Source organism: Rattus norvegicus, chromosome 9 (genome assembly GCF_021556685.1).
Source record: "Rattus norvegicus strain SHRSP/BbbUtx chromosome 9, alternate assembly SHRSP_T2T, whole genome shotgun sequence".
NCBI lineage: Eukaryota > Metazoa > Chordata > Mammalia > Rodentia > Muridae > Rattus > Rattus norvegicus.
The window spans coordinates 14,721,357-14,734,595 of record NC_141542.1 but is presented as its reverse complement, the minus strand read 5'-3'; the positions used below and the strand labels follow the sequence as shown (position 1 = coordinate 14,734,595).

General features: G+C 47.7%; 1 protein-coding gene and 1 pseudogene across 2 annotated transcripts; both read left to right on the top strand.

Annotated features, from left to right (window-relative positions):
- The first annotated feature begins 2,043 nt into the window (after positions 1-2,043).
- On the top strand, positions 2,044-6,676 carry LOC148003356 (uncharacterized). Its single transcript, XM_087569096.1, has 4 exons — positions 2,044-2,095; positions 2,432-2,899; positions 5,365-6,273; positions 6,600-6,676. Exons 1-4 carry the CDS (start codon positions 2,044-2,046, stop codon positions 6,674-6,676), a joined length of 1,506 nt encoding a protein of 501 aa, XP_087425222.1.
- A 301-nt stretch (positions 6,677-6,977) lies between these two features.
- On the top strand, positions 6,978-9,619 carry LOC148003355 (MLV-related proviral Env polyprotein pseudogene; annotated as a pseudogene). The gene is made up of 2 exons (XR_015628978.1): positions 6,978-9,221; positions 9,356-9,619. The product of XR_015628978.1 is annotated as an MLV-related proviral Env polyprotein pseudogene (transcript).
- The last annotated feature ends 3,620 nt before the right edge of the window (positions 9,620-13,239 follow it).

The following is a 13,239-nucleotide window of genomic DNA, read 5'->3' as shown; positions in this document are numbered from 1 at the left end:
TAATATCCATTTACAAGTGAGTACATACAAAGTTTGCCTTTCTGTATCTGGACTACCTCAGTCAGGATAATCTTTTCTACTTACATCCTTTTGCTGGCAAACTTCATGATATTATCATTTTTACCAGCTGAGTAATACTCCATTCTAGAATGCACCATGTTTTCTTTATCCATTCTTTAGAGGAGGAAATCTAGGTTGTTGTCCCCGCCAGCGGGGACCCAGTTATTCAGGGTCCCGAAGAGGCTTTCTACCTGTGAGCCAAAATGGGGGTGAAGAGAAGAAGGAGACCAAGCAAAAGTTCTGTTGTCAAGGTCTCGTTTATTGGGATGAACATTGCAGCTTTTAAGGCTTTCAGGTAGGGGGAGTGACCTTTGTGAAATATGAAGGAGGGGGAGATGAGGGTATAGGCAGTGATAGCTGGAGGCAAAGAAGTCAGGCGATGAGGTCAGGTGGTGGAGACACTGGGTGTTGACTGAGGAGATAACTGGTATCTGCTCGAGCTGAGGCATCCCTTGAATGTTATACCCCTGTGCCGTAAATTCATGGGAGAGGCTTTATCCAACAATCTTAAGATTTATGGCAGTCATCTTCGGGGTGAGTCTCTGTGGCCAAACAGCCCAGAGTCACTTTGAACCATGCAGTCAAAAAGCGGCTAGGCCCAAATCCTGAAAGACCCCAGCTTAGCAGCAGTAACGCCATTTTGCAAGGCTGTACTTAAGATAACTGGTTCAGGGAAAGGTTAGAACACTGAGTATACAGCGGCTGCCAAGCAGGAGATGTTTGGTTGAAGGCCTGGCAACAGGATGACTGCGGTTGAGCACCTGACAATAAGAAAAAGCCCCGGGAGAGGTCCCACACCCTGGTGGGGGGCCGAGTCAGTTGTTATGTTTCAAGAAGGTAGCTAGGAAACTTGCCCCCAGGCTAAACTCTTGGGGGGCCGAGTCAGTTGTTATGTTTCAAGAAGGTAGCTAGGAAACTTGCCCCCGGGCTAAACTCTTGGGGGGCCGAGTCAGCCGTTATGTTTCAGGAAGGTAGCTAGGAAACATTAGAATCCACCAATGATATCCCTGTAACCATGCATCTGCTTCTGTATGCTTGCTTCTGCTCCCCAAAATCCTATAAAAAAGCCCATCCTTGGTTCCGTGGGCGCGCCAGTCCCCCGAGCGACTGAAGCGCCCACAGGTACCTGTGTATCCCGACAATAAATCAAATCCTCTTGCTGATTGCATCCTGTGGTGTCTCGGCCTGGTCATTGAAGTTGGAGGGTCTCCATCCCGAGGGAAAGTTCTCCCTGAGAGCTTTTCATTTGGTGCGTTGGCCGGGAAAGGAGATCCTCCACCCAGGGACCACCGACCACCCACTGGGAGGTAAGCCGGCCGACGTCTGTCTGTCTGTCTAATTTTGTCTCGTTCTACCTTATTCTGTCTGTTCTGTGAGCGCTCAGCCAGGTCTGTTCTGTGGGCGCTCAGCCAAGTCTGTTCTGTTAGCGCTCAGCCAGGTTCTGTGAGCGCTCAGCCAGGTCTGTTCTGTGAGCGCTCAGCCAGGTTGTTTGGAATTTGGGTGGGACGAAGAAGGAGCTGAGGAGCTCGGACTTCTCGCCCCGCAGCCCTGGAAGACGTTCCAAGGGTGCTAGGGGCCCGACTTTTCGGGCCCCAATCTGGGACTCTGGTTAGAGGAGAAAGATCCGGACTAACGGCACCTCTGTCTGTATTTTTGGCTTTCAGAGGGCCCCGGACCTTTGCCACCTCCATCTGAGAAAGATCCGGACTAACGGCACCTCTGTCTGTATTTTTGGCTTTCAGAGGGCCCCGGACTTTTGCCACCTCTATCTGACTTTTTGCTTTCAGTTTGGTACCAAAGCCGTGCAGCACGCCTGTCTGTTGTTTGTTTGACTGTTGGTGTTGTTTGTTTTCTCTGTGTTCTAATCTTCCTTAGAACTAACATGGGACAGTCCCTAACAACGCCCCTAAGTCTCACTCTTGATCATTGGAAAGACGTCCACGACCGGGCACACAACCAGTCCGTCGAGGTTAAAAAAGGAAAATGGCAGACTCTCTGCACATCCGAGTGGCCCACCTTCGGAGCCGGATGGCCAGTGAATGGCACATTTAATAAGATCATTATTTTACAGGTTAAAGATCGGGTCGTCCACGGACATCCTGACCAGGTTCCTTATATTATCACTTGGGAGAGTCTCGCCTTATACCCCCCCCCCCCTGGGCGGAACCCTTCGTGGACCCGAATTGGCCTCCCCTCAACCCCCAGCTTGTCCCCTCGGCCCCGCCCGGTTTGCTGGCCCCGTCTTCCTCTCTCTACCCCACTCTAATTAAATCAGAGCCTTCTAAGAAACCTGTCCTCCCGGCAGACTCAAACTCCCCTCTCATAGATCTTCTCTCTGAAGATCCTCCTCCCCCATATCATTTACCTACAGGCCTGGCTGAAACGGAGGAGGCAGAGCTGCCGGCCAGATCAGTTGCCGGGCCACAGTCTGATAAGGGTTTCTCCCCTGTCGCAGGGAGATTGCGCAATAAGCGCGAGGTGATGCCAGATACAACCTCCCAGGCTTTTCCACTTAGACAGGGAACCGGTGGCCAGACCCAATACTGGCCGTTTTCAGCAGCTGACATTTACAATTGGAAACAACACAACCCTTCTTTCTCCAAAGATCCGGTGGCACTCACCGACCTAATAGAATCTGTTTTACTTACCCACCAGCCTACTTGGGATGACTGCCAACAGCTCTTACAGGCTCTCTTAACCTCAGAAGAAAAACAAAGAGTGTTCCTAGAGGCCAGAAAGCATGTTCTGGGAGATGATGGGCGTCCCACCCAGCTGCCTGAGGAAATTGATGCTGCATTCCCACTTAAGAGACCAAACTGGGATTTTAATACAGCCGAAGGTAAGGGACACCTACGCCTTTATCGCCAGTTGCTTCTAGCGGGTCTCCGAGGGGCTACACGACGCCCTACTAATTTGGCTCAGGTAAAACAGGTATTACAGGAAGCAGGGGAAACTCCCTCCGCCTTTCTAGAGAGACTTAAGGAGGCCTACCGTATGTACACTCCCTATGACCCAGATGACCCAGGACAAATGACGAGTGTCTCTATGTCCTTCATCTGGCAGGCTGCTCCAGATATCAGGACTAAGTTACAGAGGTTAGAAAATTTGCAGGGCTATACATTACAGGATTTACTTAAAGAAGCTGAAAGGATTTTTAATAAGAGAGAGACACAAGAAGAAAAAGAAGATAGAGTTCGCAGAGAGAGGGAAGAGAGAGATAAAAAAAGAAACAAAGAACTAAGTCGAATCTTGGCCGCCATAGTTCAGGGCCAAGAAAGGAAGGGAGATGGGGGGGAGCTCGAAAGGGGCTGAAGCTGGATAAAGATCAATGTGGCTATTGCAAAGAGAAAGGGCACTGGGCCAGAGAGTGCCCCAAGAAGCCTGGCGGACCCCGAAAGCCTCGACCACGAACCTCCCTCTTGGCTCTAGATAAAGATTAGGGAGGTCAGGGCCAGGAGTCCCCCCCTGAGCCCAGGGTAACGCTTAAAGTTGGGGGGCAGCCGGTTACTTTCCTGGTAGACACAGGAGCCCAGCATTCAGTCCTCACTCAAGCTTCAGGACAACTCAGCGACCGGACGGCCTGGGTACAAGGAGCTACTGGTGAGAAACAATACCGATGGACTACGGACCGCCGGGTTCAGCTGGCTACCGGTAAGGTGACCCATTCCTTCTTACATGTTCCGGACTGCCCGTACCCTCTGCTGGGCCGTGACCTGCTCACCAAACTAAAAGCACAAATTCATTTTGAGGAAGGAGGGGCCCAAATAACTGGCCCCCACGGAACTCCCCTTCAAGTTCTAACCCTACAATTAGAGGATGAATATAGACTATATGAACCGGGACAGGACAAGCCACAATCCCTAGAAATAGGCACTTGGGTCACGAATTTTCCACTGGCTTGGGCAGAGACTGGTGGGATGGGGTTGGCGCTCCAACAGCCCCCCTTAATTATACAGTTAAAGGCCACTGCAACTCCAGTCTCCATAAAACAATACCCTCTGTCACATGAAGCTTATCAAGGCATAAGGCCTCACATTACGAGGCTTCTGGATCAAGGCATCCTAGTTCCCTGCCGGTCGCCTTGGAATACGCCTCTTCTGCCTGTAAAGAAACCCGGCACTGGAGATTATAGGCCAGTACAAGACTTGAGAGAGGTCAACAAGAGGGTAGAAGATATTCATCCGACTGTTCCAAACCCTTACAATTTGCTCAGTACACTGCCCCCTACACATACTTGGTATACGGTTTTGGACCTGAAAGATGCCTTCTTTTGCCTCCGGCTGAGCCCGAAAAGCCAACCCTTATTTGCCTTTGAGTGGAAAGACCCTGAAGTAGGGCTTTCAGGACAATTAACTTGGACAAGACTGCCTCAAGGGTTTAAAAACAGCCCAACGCTCTTTGATGAGGCCTTACATCGGGACTTAGCTGACTTTAGGGTTCAGCATCCCACCCTCATACTCCTGCAATATGTAGATGACCTCCTCCTAGCGGCCACTTCTGAAACTGCATGCCAACGGGGAACTGAATCCCTCTTACAGACTTTGGGACAATTGGGCTACCGAGCCTCTGCCAAAAAGGCTCAAATTTGCCAGACCCAGGTTACTTATTTAGGCTACCAGCTACGGGATGGACAGCGATGGCTGACCCCGGCCAGGAGACAGACTGTGGCCGGCATCCCTGCCCCCAAGAATGGCCGACAGCTACGAGAGTTCTTGGGGACAGCAGGATTCTGCCGCCTCTGGATTCCTGGGTTTGCTGAAATGGCAGCCCCTTTGTACCCCCTCACTAAACCGGGGGTGCTCTTCCAGTGGGGACCAGAGCAGCAAAAAGCATTTGAAAACATCAAACAGGCCTTATTGTCCTCCCCTGCCTTGGGTCTCCCTGATATTACCAAACCTTTTGAACTGTTCATCGATGAGAAACAGGGGTATGCTAAAGGGGTCCTAACACAAAGGTTGGGACCCTGGAAACGCCCTGTAGCCTACCTGTCTAAGAAATTGGACCCTGTGGCCTCCGGCTGGCCACCGTGCCTAAGGATGGTGGCTGCTATTGCTGTCCTGATCAAGGATGCTGGAAAATTGACTTTGGGACAGCCACTCACCATCCTAGCACCCCACGCAGTGGAGGCCTTGGTAAAGCAGCCCCCAGACCGCTGGCTCTCTAATTCCTGCATGACCCACTACCAAGCCTTGTTACTGGATGCAGAACGGGTTCAGTTTAGGCCCGTAGTCGCCCTCAATCCTGCCACCTTGCTTCCTCTACCAGAGGAGGCAGAACAACATGACTGCCTACAAATCCTCGCAGAAGTACATGGAACCAGGCCGGACCTATCGGACCAGCCTCTTCAGAATGCTGACCACACATGGTACACGGATGGCAGCAGCTTCTTGGCAGAGGGACAGCGAAAGGCTGGAGCTGCGGTCACTACGGAGGACAAAGTAATTTGGGCAAAAGCCCTGCCTGCTGGTACCTCCGCACAACGGGCTGAACTCATCGCCTTGACTCAGGCGCTCAAGATGGCAAAAGGTAAGAGGCTAAATGTATATACAGACAGCCGCTATGCCTTTGCCATGGCACACATCCACGGGGAGATCTACCGGAGGCGGGGACTGCTCACATCTGAGGGTAAAGATATTAAAAATAAGGCTGAAATTCTGGCCCTCTTAGAAGCCCTATTCTTGCCCAAAAGACTGAGTATTATGTATTGTCCAGGACACCAGAAGGGGCACAACCCAGAGGCACGAGGAAACCGGCTGGCCGATGCCACGGCGCGAGAAGTGGCCATGAGCAAACAAATCTTACCCTTAAATAGCCCAGACCAACCCACGCCCCCACCAGTGGGACAAACCAGTTGGGTTTATGCCCATGAGGACATAGAGCTCCTAGAAAAAATGGGGGCCATCTACCACCCTCAACTAAAACAGTGGGTCTACAAAGGAAAGACAGTTATGCCAATAAAAATGACTTTTGAATTGATCTCTTTTTTACACAAATTAACCCATTTGGGGTTTAAGAAGATGAAAACCTTACTAGATCGGGAAGAGATAAATCTGTGGTTTTTGAATCGGGACAAAGCGATACAAAAGGTGACTGAGAGTTGCAAAGCGTGCGCTCAGGTTAACCCGGGAAGGACCATGATTGGACAAGGAGTTCGTCCTAGGAGACACCGTCCCGGCATCCATTGGGAAATTGATTTTACTGAAATTAAACCAGGTATGTATGGATACAAGTATCTCCTAGTGTTTGTAGACACCTTCTCAGGATGGGTCGAAGCCTTCCCCACAAAGCACGAGACTGCAAAAATGGTCACCAAGAAGCTCCTCGAGGAAATCTTTCCCAGGTATGGCATGCCTCAAGCGTTGGGGTCGGACAACGGGCCCGCTTTCGTCTCCCACGTAAGTCAGTTGGTGGCCAAATTGCTGGGGATTGATTGGAAATTACATTGTGCCTATAGACCCCAGAGTTCAGGTCAGGTAGAACGCATGAATAGAACAATTAAGGAGACTTTATCCAAACTTACGCTTGCAACTGGCTCAAAGGATTGGGTGGCCCTCCTTCCCCTAGTTCTCTATCGGGCCCGGAATACCCCGGGCCCCCATGGTCTAACTCCTTTTGAAATAATGTATGGAGCACCACCCCCATTTGTCCATTTCTTTGATTCAAACATTGCTGATTTCACTGACAGCCCTTCTCTGAGGGCCCATTTACAGGCCCTACAGATTGTGCAGAAAGACGTCTGGAGACCTTTGGCCGCTGCTTACCAGGACGAGCTTGAGCATCCGGTGGTGCCACACCCGTTCCAGATTGGAGACACCGTGTGGGTGCGCAGACACCAGACCAAGAATCTCGAGCCACGGTGGAAAGGACCCTACACCGTCCTCCTGACTACCCCGACCGCCCTAAAGGTAGATGGAGTCGCGGCTTGGATCCACGCATCACACGTCAAGGCAGTCCGGTCTGAGGAATTGACTAATCACAACACTACACCCCAGACATGGAGAGTTCAGCGCACTCCAAACCCCTTAAAGTTAAAACTCCTACGTGGCTCCTCCTAGTCCTTTTGTGGCCTAGAGTCAGTGGGGGAATAAGCCCCCACCACATTTATAACATTACCTGGATAGTCACTAATCTCATGACAGGAAGGCTGGCTAATGCTACCTCCGTAAGGGGGACACTGGCCGATGCCTTCCCTCCCTTATACTTTGACCTTTGTGATGTGATAGACTACAAGTGGGAGCCTGGCACTACCCATAATTGGCATCCCTCAACCACCTACTATGGTTGCAGTCCGGCTTCCCACAGCAAAGAGATCTACGTTTGCCCTGGACACAGAGTGAGCCGGCAGTGCGGAGGGCCGGGGAGTGGGTACTGTGCCCAGTGGGGATGTGAGACTACTGGGGATGCGTATTGGAAGCCATCCTCATCTTGGGACCTGATAACTCTGAAACGAGACGGTCGGCCTCCTTACACCTTGTGTAAACGGGACGCGAAATGCAATCCCCTCGTCCTCCACTTCACCGACTCAGGTAGAAGAGCGACCTGGGACGGGCCCAAATCTTGGGGCCTGCGCTTATACGTCACAGGGACTGATCCGGTGGGTCTGTTCTCTCTAAATAGACAAGTCTCTCCCCTGGCCACTCGACCCATTGGACCCAACCCAGTTCTACCAGATCAGAAGCCTCCCTCGCTCCCGGCACAAGCCCAACCCCCGTCATTGCCTAAGGTCACCCAGGCCCCTGGTAGTACTCCCACAAGCCCCTTCTCCACAACGGGGGGCTCCACCATTTTGATCTCCCCATCGCCAGGCACCGGGGATCGATTATTCAATTTGGTGGCTGGTGCATATCTGGCTCTCAACTATTCAGACCCTTTTAGGACTCAGGAGTGCTGGTTGTGTCTCGTTTCCGGTCCGCCCTATTATGAAGGGGTAGCAGTCATTGGAAATTACACCAACCTGACTGCTGCCCCAGACAGTTGTGCCAATACCCCCAGCCACAGACTAACTCTGCCCGAGGTCTCGGGACGAGGGCTCTGCTTGGGGAATGTACCCCACACACACCAGACCCTCTGCAACACCACTCAGAAGATTCCCATCGGGAACTACTTCCTGGCAGCACCAAAAGGCACATACTGGGCCTGCAATACCGGACTAACACCCTGTATCTCAGCCACAGTCCTCAACCAATCCTCTGACTATTGTGTATTAGTAGAAATTTGGCCCAAAGTCACCTACCATGAATCCGAGTATATATCCTCGTTTTTTGAGAAACAGACTCGTTTTCGATGAGAGCCTGCCACCCTGACTTTAGCTTTACTCCTAGGAGGAATCACCTTGGGGGGAGTGGCCGCGGGTATAGGGACCGGGACCACTGCACTCATTGAAACTGGCCATTTCCGTCAGTTACAAGCAGCCATGAATGCAGATCTTAAAGCTATAGAAGAGTCTGTGAGTGCATTAGAAAAGTCCTTAACATCGTTGTCTGAAGTGGTCCTCCAAAATAGACGAGGGCTAGATATGTTGTTCCTCCGCGAGGGTGGATTATGTGCTGCTCTAAAAGAAGAGTGCTGTTTCTATGCAGACCATACTGGAATAGTAAGAGATAATATGGCTAAGCTTCGAGAACGCCTGGCCCAAAGACAAAAACTGTTTGATTCCCAACAGGGATGGTTCGAGGGGTGGTTTAACCGATCCCCTTGGTTTGCTACCCTCCTGTCTACCCTGATGGGACCCCTACTTATTCTTCTCCTAATTCTTCTTTTTGGACCCTGCATCCTTAATAGGCTGGTACAGTTCATGAGGGATAGACTTTCAGTCATTCAGACCCTCGTACTGACGCAGCAGTACCATAGGCTGAGACAACAAGAGACAGAAATTTCTTGACCAAGTTGAGTGAAAGATTTCACTCAAAGTTAGCAAAAAAATGGGGGAATGAAAGACCCCAGCTTAGCAGCAGTAACGCCATTTTGCAAGGCTGTACTTAAGATAACTGGTTCAGGGAAAGGTTAGAACACTGAGTATACAGCGGCTGCCAAGCAGGAGATGTTTGGTTGAAGGCCTGGCAACAGGATGACTGCGGTTGAGCACCTGACAATAAGAAAAAGCCCCGGGAGAGGTCCCACACCCTGGTGGGGGGCCGAGTCAGTTGTTATGTTTCAAGAAGGTAGCTAGGAAACTTGCCCCCAGGCTAAACTCTTGGGGGGCCGAGTCAGTTGTTATGTTTCAAGAAGGTAGCTAGGAAACTTGCCCCCGGGCTAAACTCTTGGGGGGCCGAGTCAGCCGTTATGTTTCAGGAAGGTAGCTAGGAAACTTGCCCCCGGGCTGAACCCTTTGGGGGCCGAGTCAGCCGTTATGTTTCAGGAAGGTAGCTAGGAAACATTAGAATCCACCAATGATATCCCTGTAACCATGCATCTGCTTCTGTATGCTTGCTTCTGCTCCCCAAAATCCTATAAAAAAGCCCATCCTTGGTTCCGTGGGCGCGCCAGTCCCCCGAGCGACTGAAGCGCCCACAGGTACCTGTGTATCCCGACAATAAATCAAATCCTCTTGCTGATTGCATCCTGTGGTGTCTCGGCCTGGTCATTGAAGTTGGAGGGTCTCCATCCCGAGGGAAAGTTCTCCCTGAGAGCTTTTCAATCCAATATGGCTCCGTGTAGGTTGTTTCCAGTTCCTTACTTATTATGAATAAAACTGCTATGAATATACTTGACCAAGTGTCATTGTGGTTTGGTAGAGTATCCTTTGAATATATGCCCAGTATTGGTATACCTGCATCTTGAAGTAGATCTGTCCCCAATTTTCTGAGAATCTGTCATATTGATTTCCAAAGTGGCTGTATAATTTTTGCAATCCCATCAGGGACAAAGAAGTGCTTCCCTTGCTTCACATGTGGCAGCATGGGCTGTCACTGTGTCTTTGATCTTACCGATTCTAACAGGTGTATCTGATGGGAATATTATTTTGATGTTCATTTACCTGATGGCTACAGATGTTGAACATTTCTTTAAGTGCTTCTCAGCTACTAGATGTTCCTCTGCTGAGAATTACCTGTTTAAGTCTCTACCCCACTTTTAACTGGATTATTTACTTTGTTGGTGTCCAGTTTGTTGGCTTCCTTATATATTTTGGATACCAGCCTCTGTCAGATATGGCACTGGTGAATGTATTTTCCCATTCTGTAGGTTCCAGTTTTGTCCTTTTGAATGTGTCCTTTGCTTTAAAGATTTTCAGTTTCATAAGGTCCCACTTATTAATTGTTGATCTTAGTGCCTGAGCTATGAATGATCTGATCAGGAAGTTGTCTCCTGTACCAATGAATTCAAGGTTATTCCCTACATTCTGTGTTATTAGATTTAGTGTATGTGGGTTTACTTTAGGAGTGGAAACTTCTACAATCACTCTGGAAATCAATTTGGCCGCTTCTTGGTAACACATGTTATTACAGAAGAAAACAGAATTTTACCACATTAAAAAGAGTAACTAGAGGGCTGGAGAAATGGCTCACACTGGTTAAGAACACTGACCCTTCTTCCAGAGGTCCTGAGTTCAATTCCCAGCAACCACATGGTGGCTCAAAATCATTTGTAATGAGATCTGGTGCCCTCTTCTGGTGTATCTGAAGACAGCTACAGTGTACTCATATAAATAAAAATAAAGAACATTTTTAAAAAAAGGGTAACTAAATGAGTTTTTAATAGGAAATTGAATAGTAAATAATGAAGAAATAAATAAGACATAGCAAAATCAAATATCCCTCTATTTCAGGAAATAATCAAACTCATGGCTGAAATCAATCAATTAGAAACAAAGAAAACAATACAAAAAATCAAGGAACCCAAAAGCTGGTTCTTTGAGAAAATCAATAAGATAGATAAAGCCTTAGCCAGACTAACCAGAAGGCAGACAGTACCCATATTAACAAAAACAGAAATAAAAGGGACATAGAGCAATAGACACCAAGGAAAGACAAATAAACAAACATTAGGTCTAAATTCAAGAGTCTATATTCCACAGAATTGGAAATTCTAAATAAAATGGGTGATTTTCTAGAGAGATACCACTTACCAAATTTAAATAAAGATCAGTAAGCAGATCTTTAAATAAAGATTGGTAAACAGAAGCAGTGATTAAAAATCTCCCAACCCGAAGAATCTCGAACACATGGGCACTAGAGAAAATTTCCTGAACAAAACACCAATGGCTTATGCTCTAAGAGCAGAAATCGACAAACGGGATCTCATAAAACTGCAAAGCTTCTGGAAGGCAAAGGACAATGTTGTTAGGACAAAACGGCAACCAACAGATTGGGAAAAAACTTTACCAATCCTACAAGTGATAGAGGGCTTATATCCAAAAATACAAAGAACTCAAGAAGTTAGACCGCAGCGAGACAAATAACCCTATTAAAAAATGGGGTTCAGAGCTAAACAAAGAGTCCATAGCTGAGGAATGCGGAATGGCTGAGAAACACCTAAAGAAATGTTCAACATCTTTAGTCATAAGGGAAATGCAAATCAAAACAACCCTGAGATTTCACCTCACAACAGTGAGAATGGCTAAGATCAAAAACTTAGGTGACAGCAGATGCTGGCGAGTATGTGGAGAAAGAGGAACACTCCTCCATTGTTGGTGGGATTGCAGACTGGTACAACTGCAATCTGCAATCTGGGGTAGAGTACAAACTGCAAAGTGCGTGGCTGGGATGTGTTTCCGCCAAGATATCTACCAGATATCTTGGGACACCGAGGTGTAGGACCAAGTGGGATAAAAGACAATATTTTTTTGATTTTTTTTTTATATTTTTACAACAACAGATAATTGCTCAGGTGAACCAATGTGATGGGCCAAAATCCACTAATAATCCTAAGAGTTGAGAAACAGTTTTTATTTCCTAAGTAAGAGGAGGCCAGAGCCATGTTAAGTCATGTGATATCTTAAGGGCATTAATTCAAACAAAGAAACAGGAAGCCACCTGGCCTGGCAGGCTATAGGTCCCCTGCTGTGTGAAAAGTAATGGCTGCTCAGAGAGTTAGAGATTAAAAGCTGCTTTTTTTTTTTTTTTTTTTTATTAACTTGAGTATTTCTTGTATACATTTGGAGTTTTATTCCCTTTCCCGGTTTCTGGGCAAACATCCCCCTCCCCCCTCCCCTTCTTTATGGGTATTCCCCTCCCCATCCTCCCCCCCTTGTCGCCCTCCCCCCAACAATCTAGTTCACTGGGGGTTCAGTCTTAGCAGGACCCAGGGCTTCCCCTTCCACTGGTGCTCTTACTAGGATATTCATTGCTACCTATGAGGTCAGAGTCCAGGGTCAGTCCATGTATAGTCTTTAGGTAGTGGCTTAGTCCCTGGAAGCTCTGGTTGCTTGGCTAAAAGCTGCTTTTTTAAGAAAGTTGTTTAAAAGGCTTTCAGGAAACTCATATTCTTTTTAACTTGGGCTCCTTGGGAATTTGGGGTTGAAATCCTAGCTAGACAAGCTACTTCTTAATTACAGGTACTATTAAAAGGTAACAAGAGATTACCTGAATCAGGTGGAGATTTTCATCCACGGTTTGGAACTTAGATAGGGAAAAATTAGTCACTAACTCCAAGTACAGAGTTGTGATAAATGTCTGTAACACCAGGGAGAATGAATGCAGACATATATTATAGAAGTTATTAAGGTTAAATAAAAATCTGTGGCTCCGAGAAGAGAACTTAACAGATTGAGATATTTTGGGCAAAAGTCCTGGTTTGATGTGTTGCTTATCGATATTGGAATTGATAAAAGGTATTTGGTTTATTTTATGAATTACCCCACTAAAGGCCATATGGCTCGTGGATCCCGACTAGCGAGGGTTTGTGGTTACTTTTGATATTTACCACAATAGGAAGCACAATTTTCTTGACATGGGCTCCACAGGAACTTTGGGTTCATTTCCTGATATTATAGAATACAAAAGCCTATCAGGCTCATTGTTTAGCTTACTTCCTTTTGTAAAAATCGTTTAATCTTCATAATGGGTGTGACTTTGAGTTTTATGGTTATATTATTACTCTGGGAGAGAGTGCAAGATACAAACTTTTCTGTTCACAGACTAAGGAACACAGTATTTGGGGAGAAAGATTTTGTCTTTGTGTTTTTAAAAAGTGTGATTAGGCTCAGAGTCATACTGATCAGATTTGATAGAGGGAGACCAC

Bases quoted from the DNA above. Each gene is read 5' to 3' on its own strand.
- LOC148003356 (XM_087569096.1), top strand. From the start codon at position 2,044: ATGGCAGACTCTCTGCACATCCGAGTGGCCCACCTTCGGAGCCGGATG. The intron at 2,096-2,431 runs GTGAATGGCACA...ATTTACCTACAG, and splicing joins CCTTCGGAGCCGGATGGCCA to GCCTGGCTGAAACGGAGGAG. The intron at 6,274-6,599 runs GTATGTATGGAT...ACTGGCTCAAAG, and splicing joins TTTTACTGAAATTAAACCAG to GATTGGGTGGCCCTCCTTCC.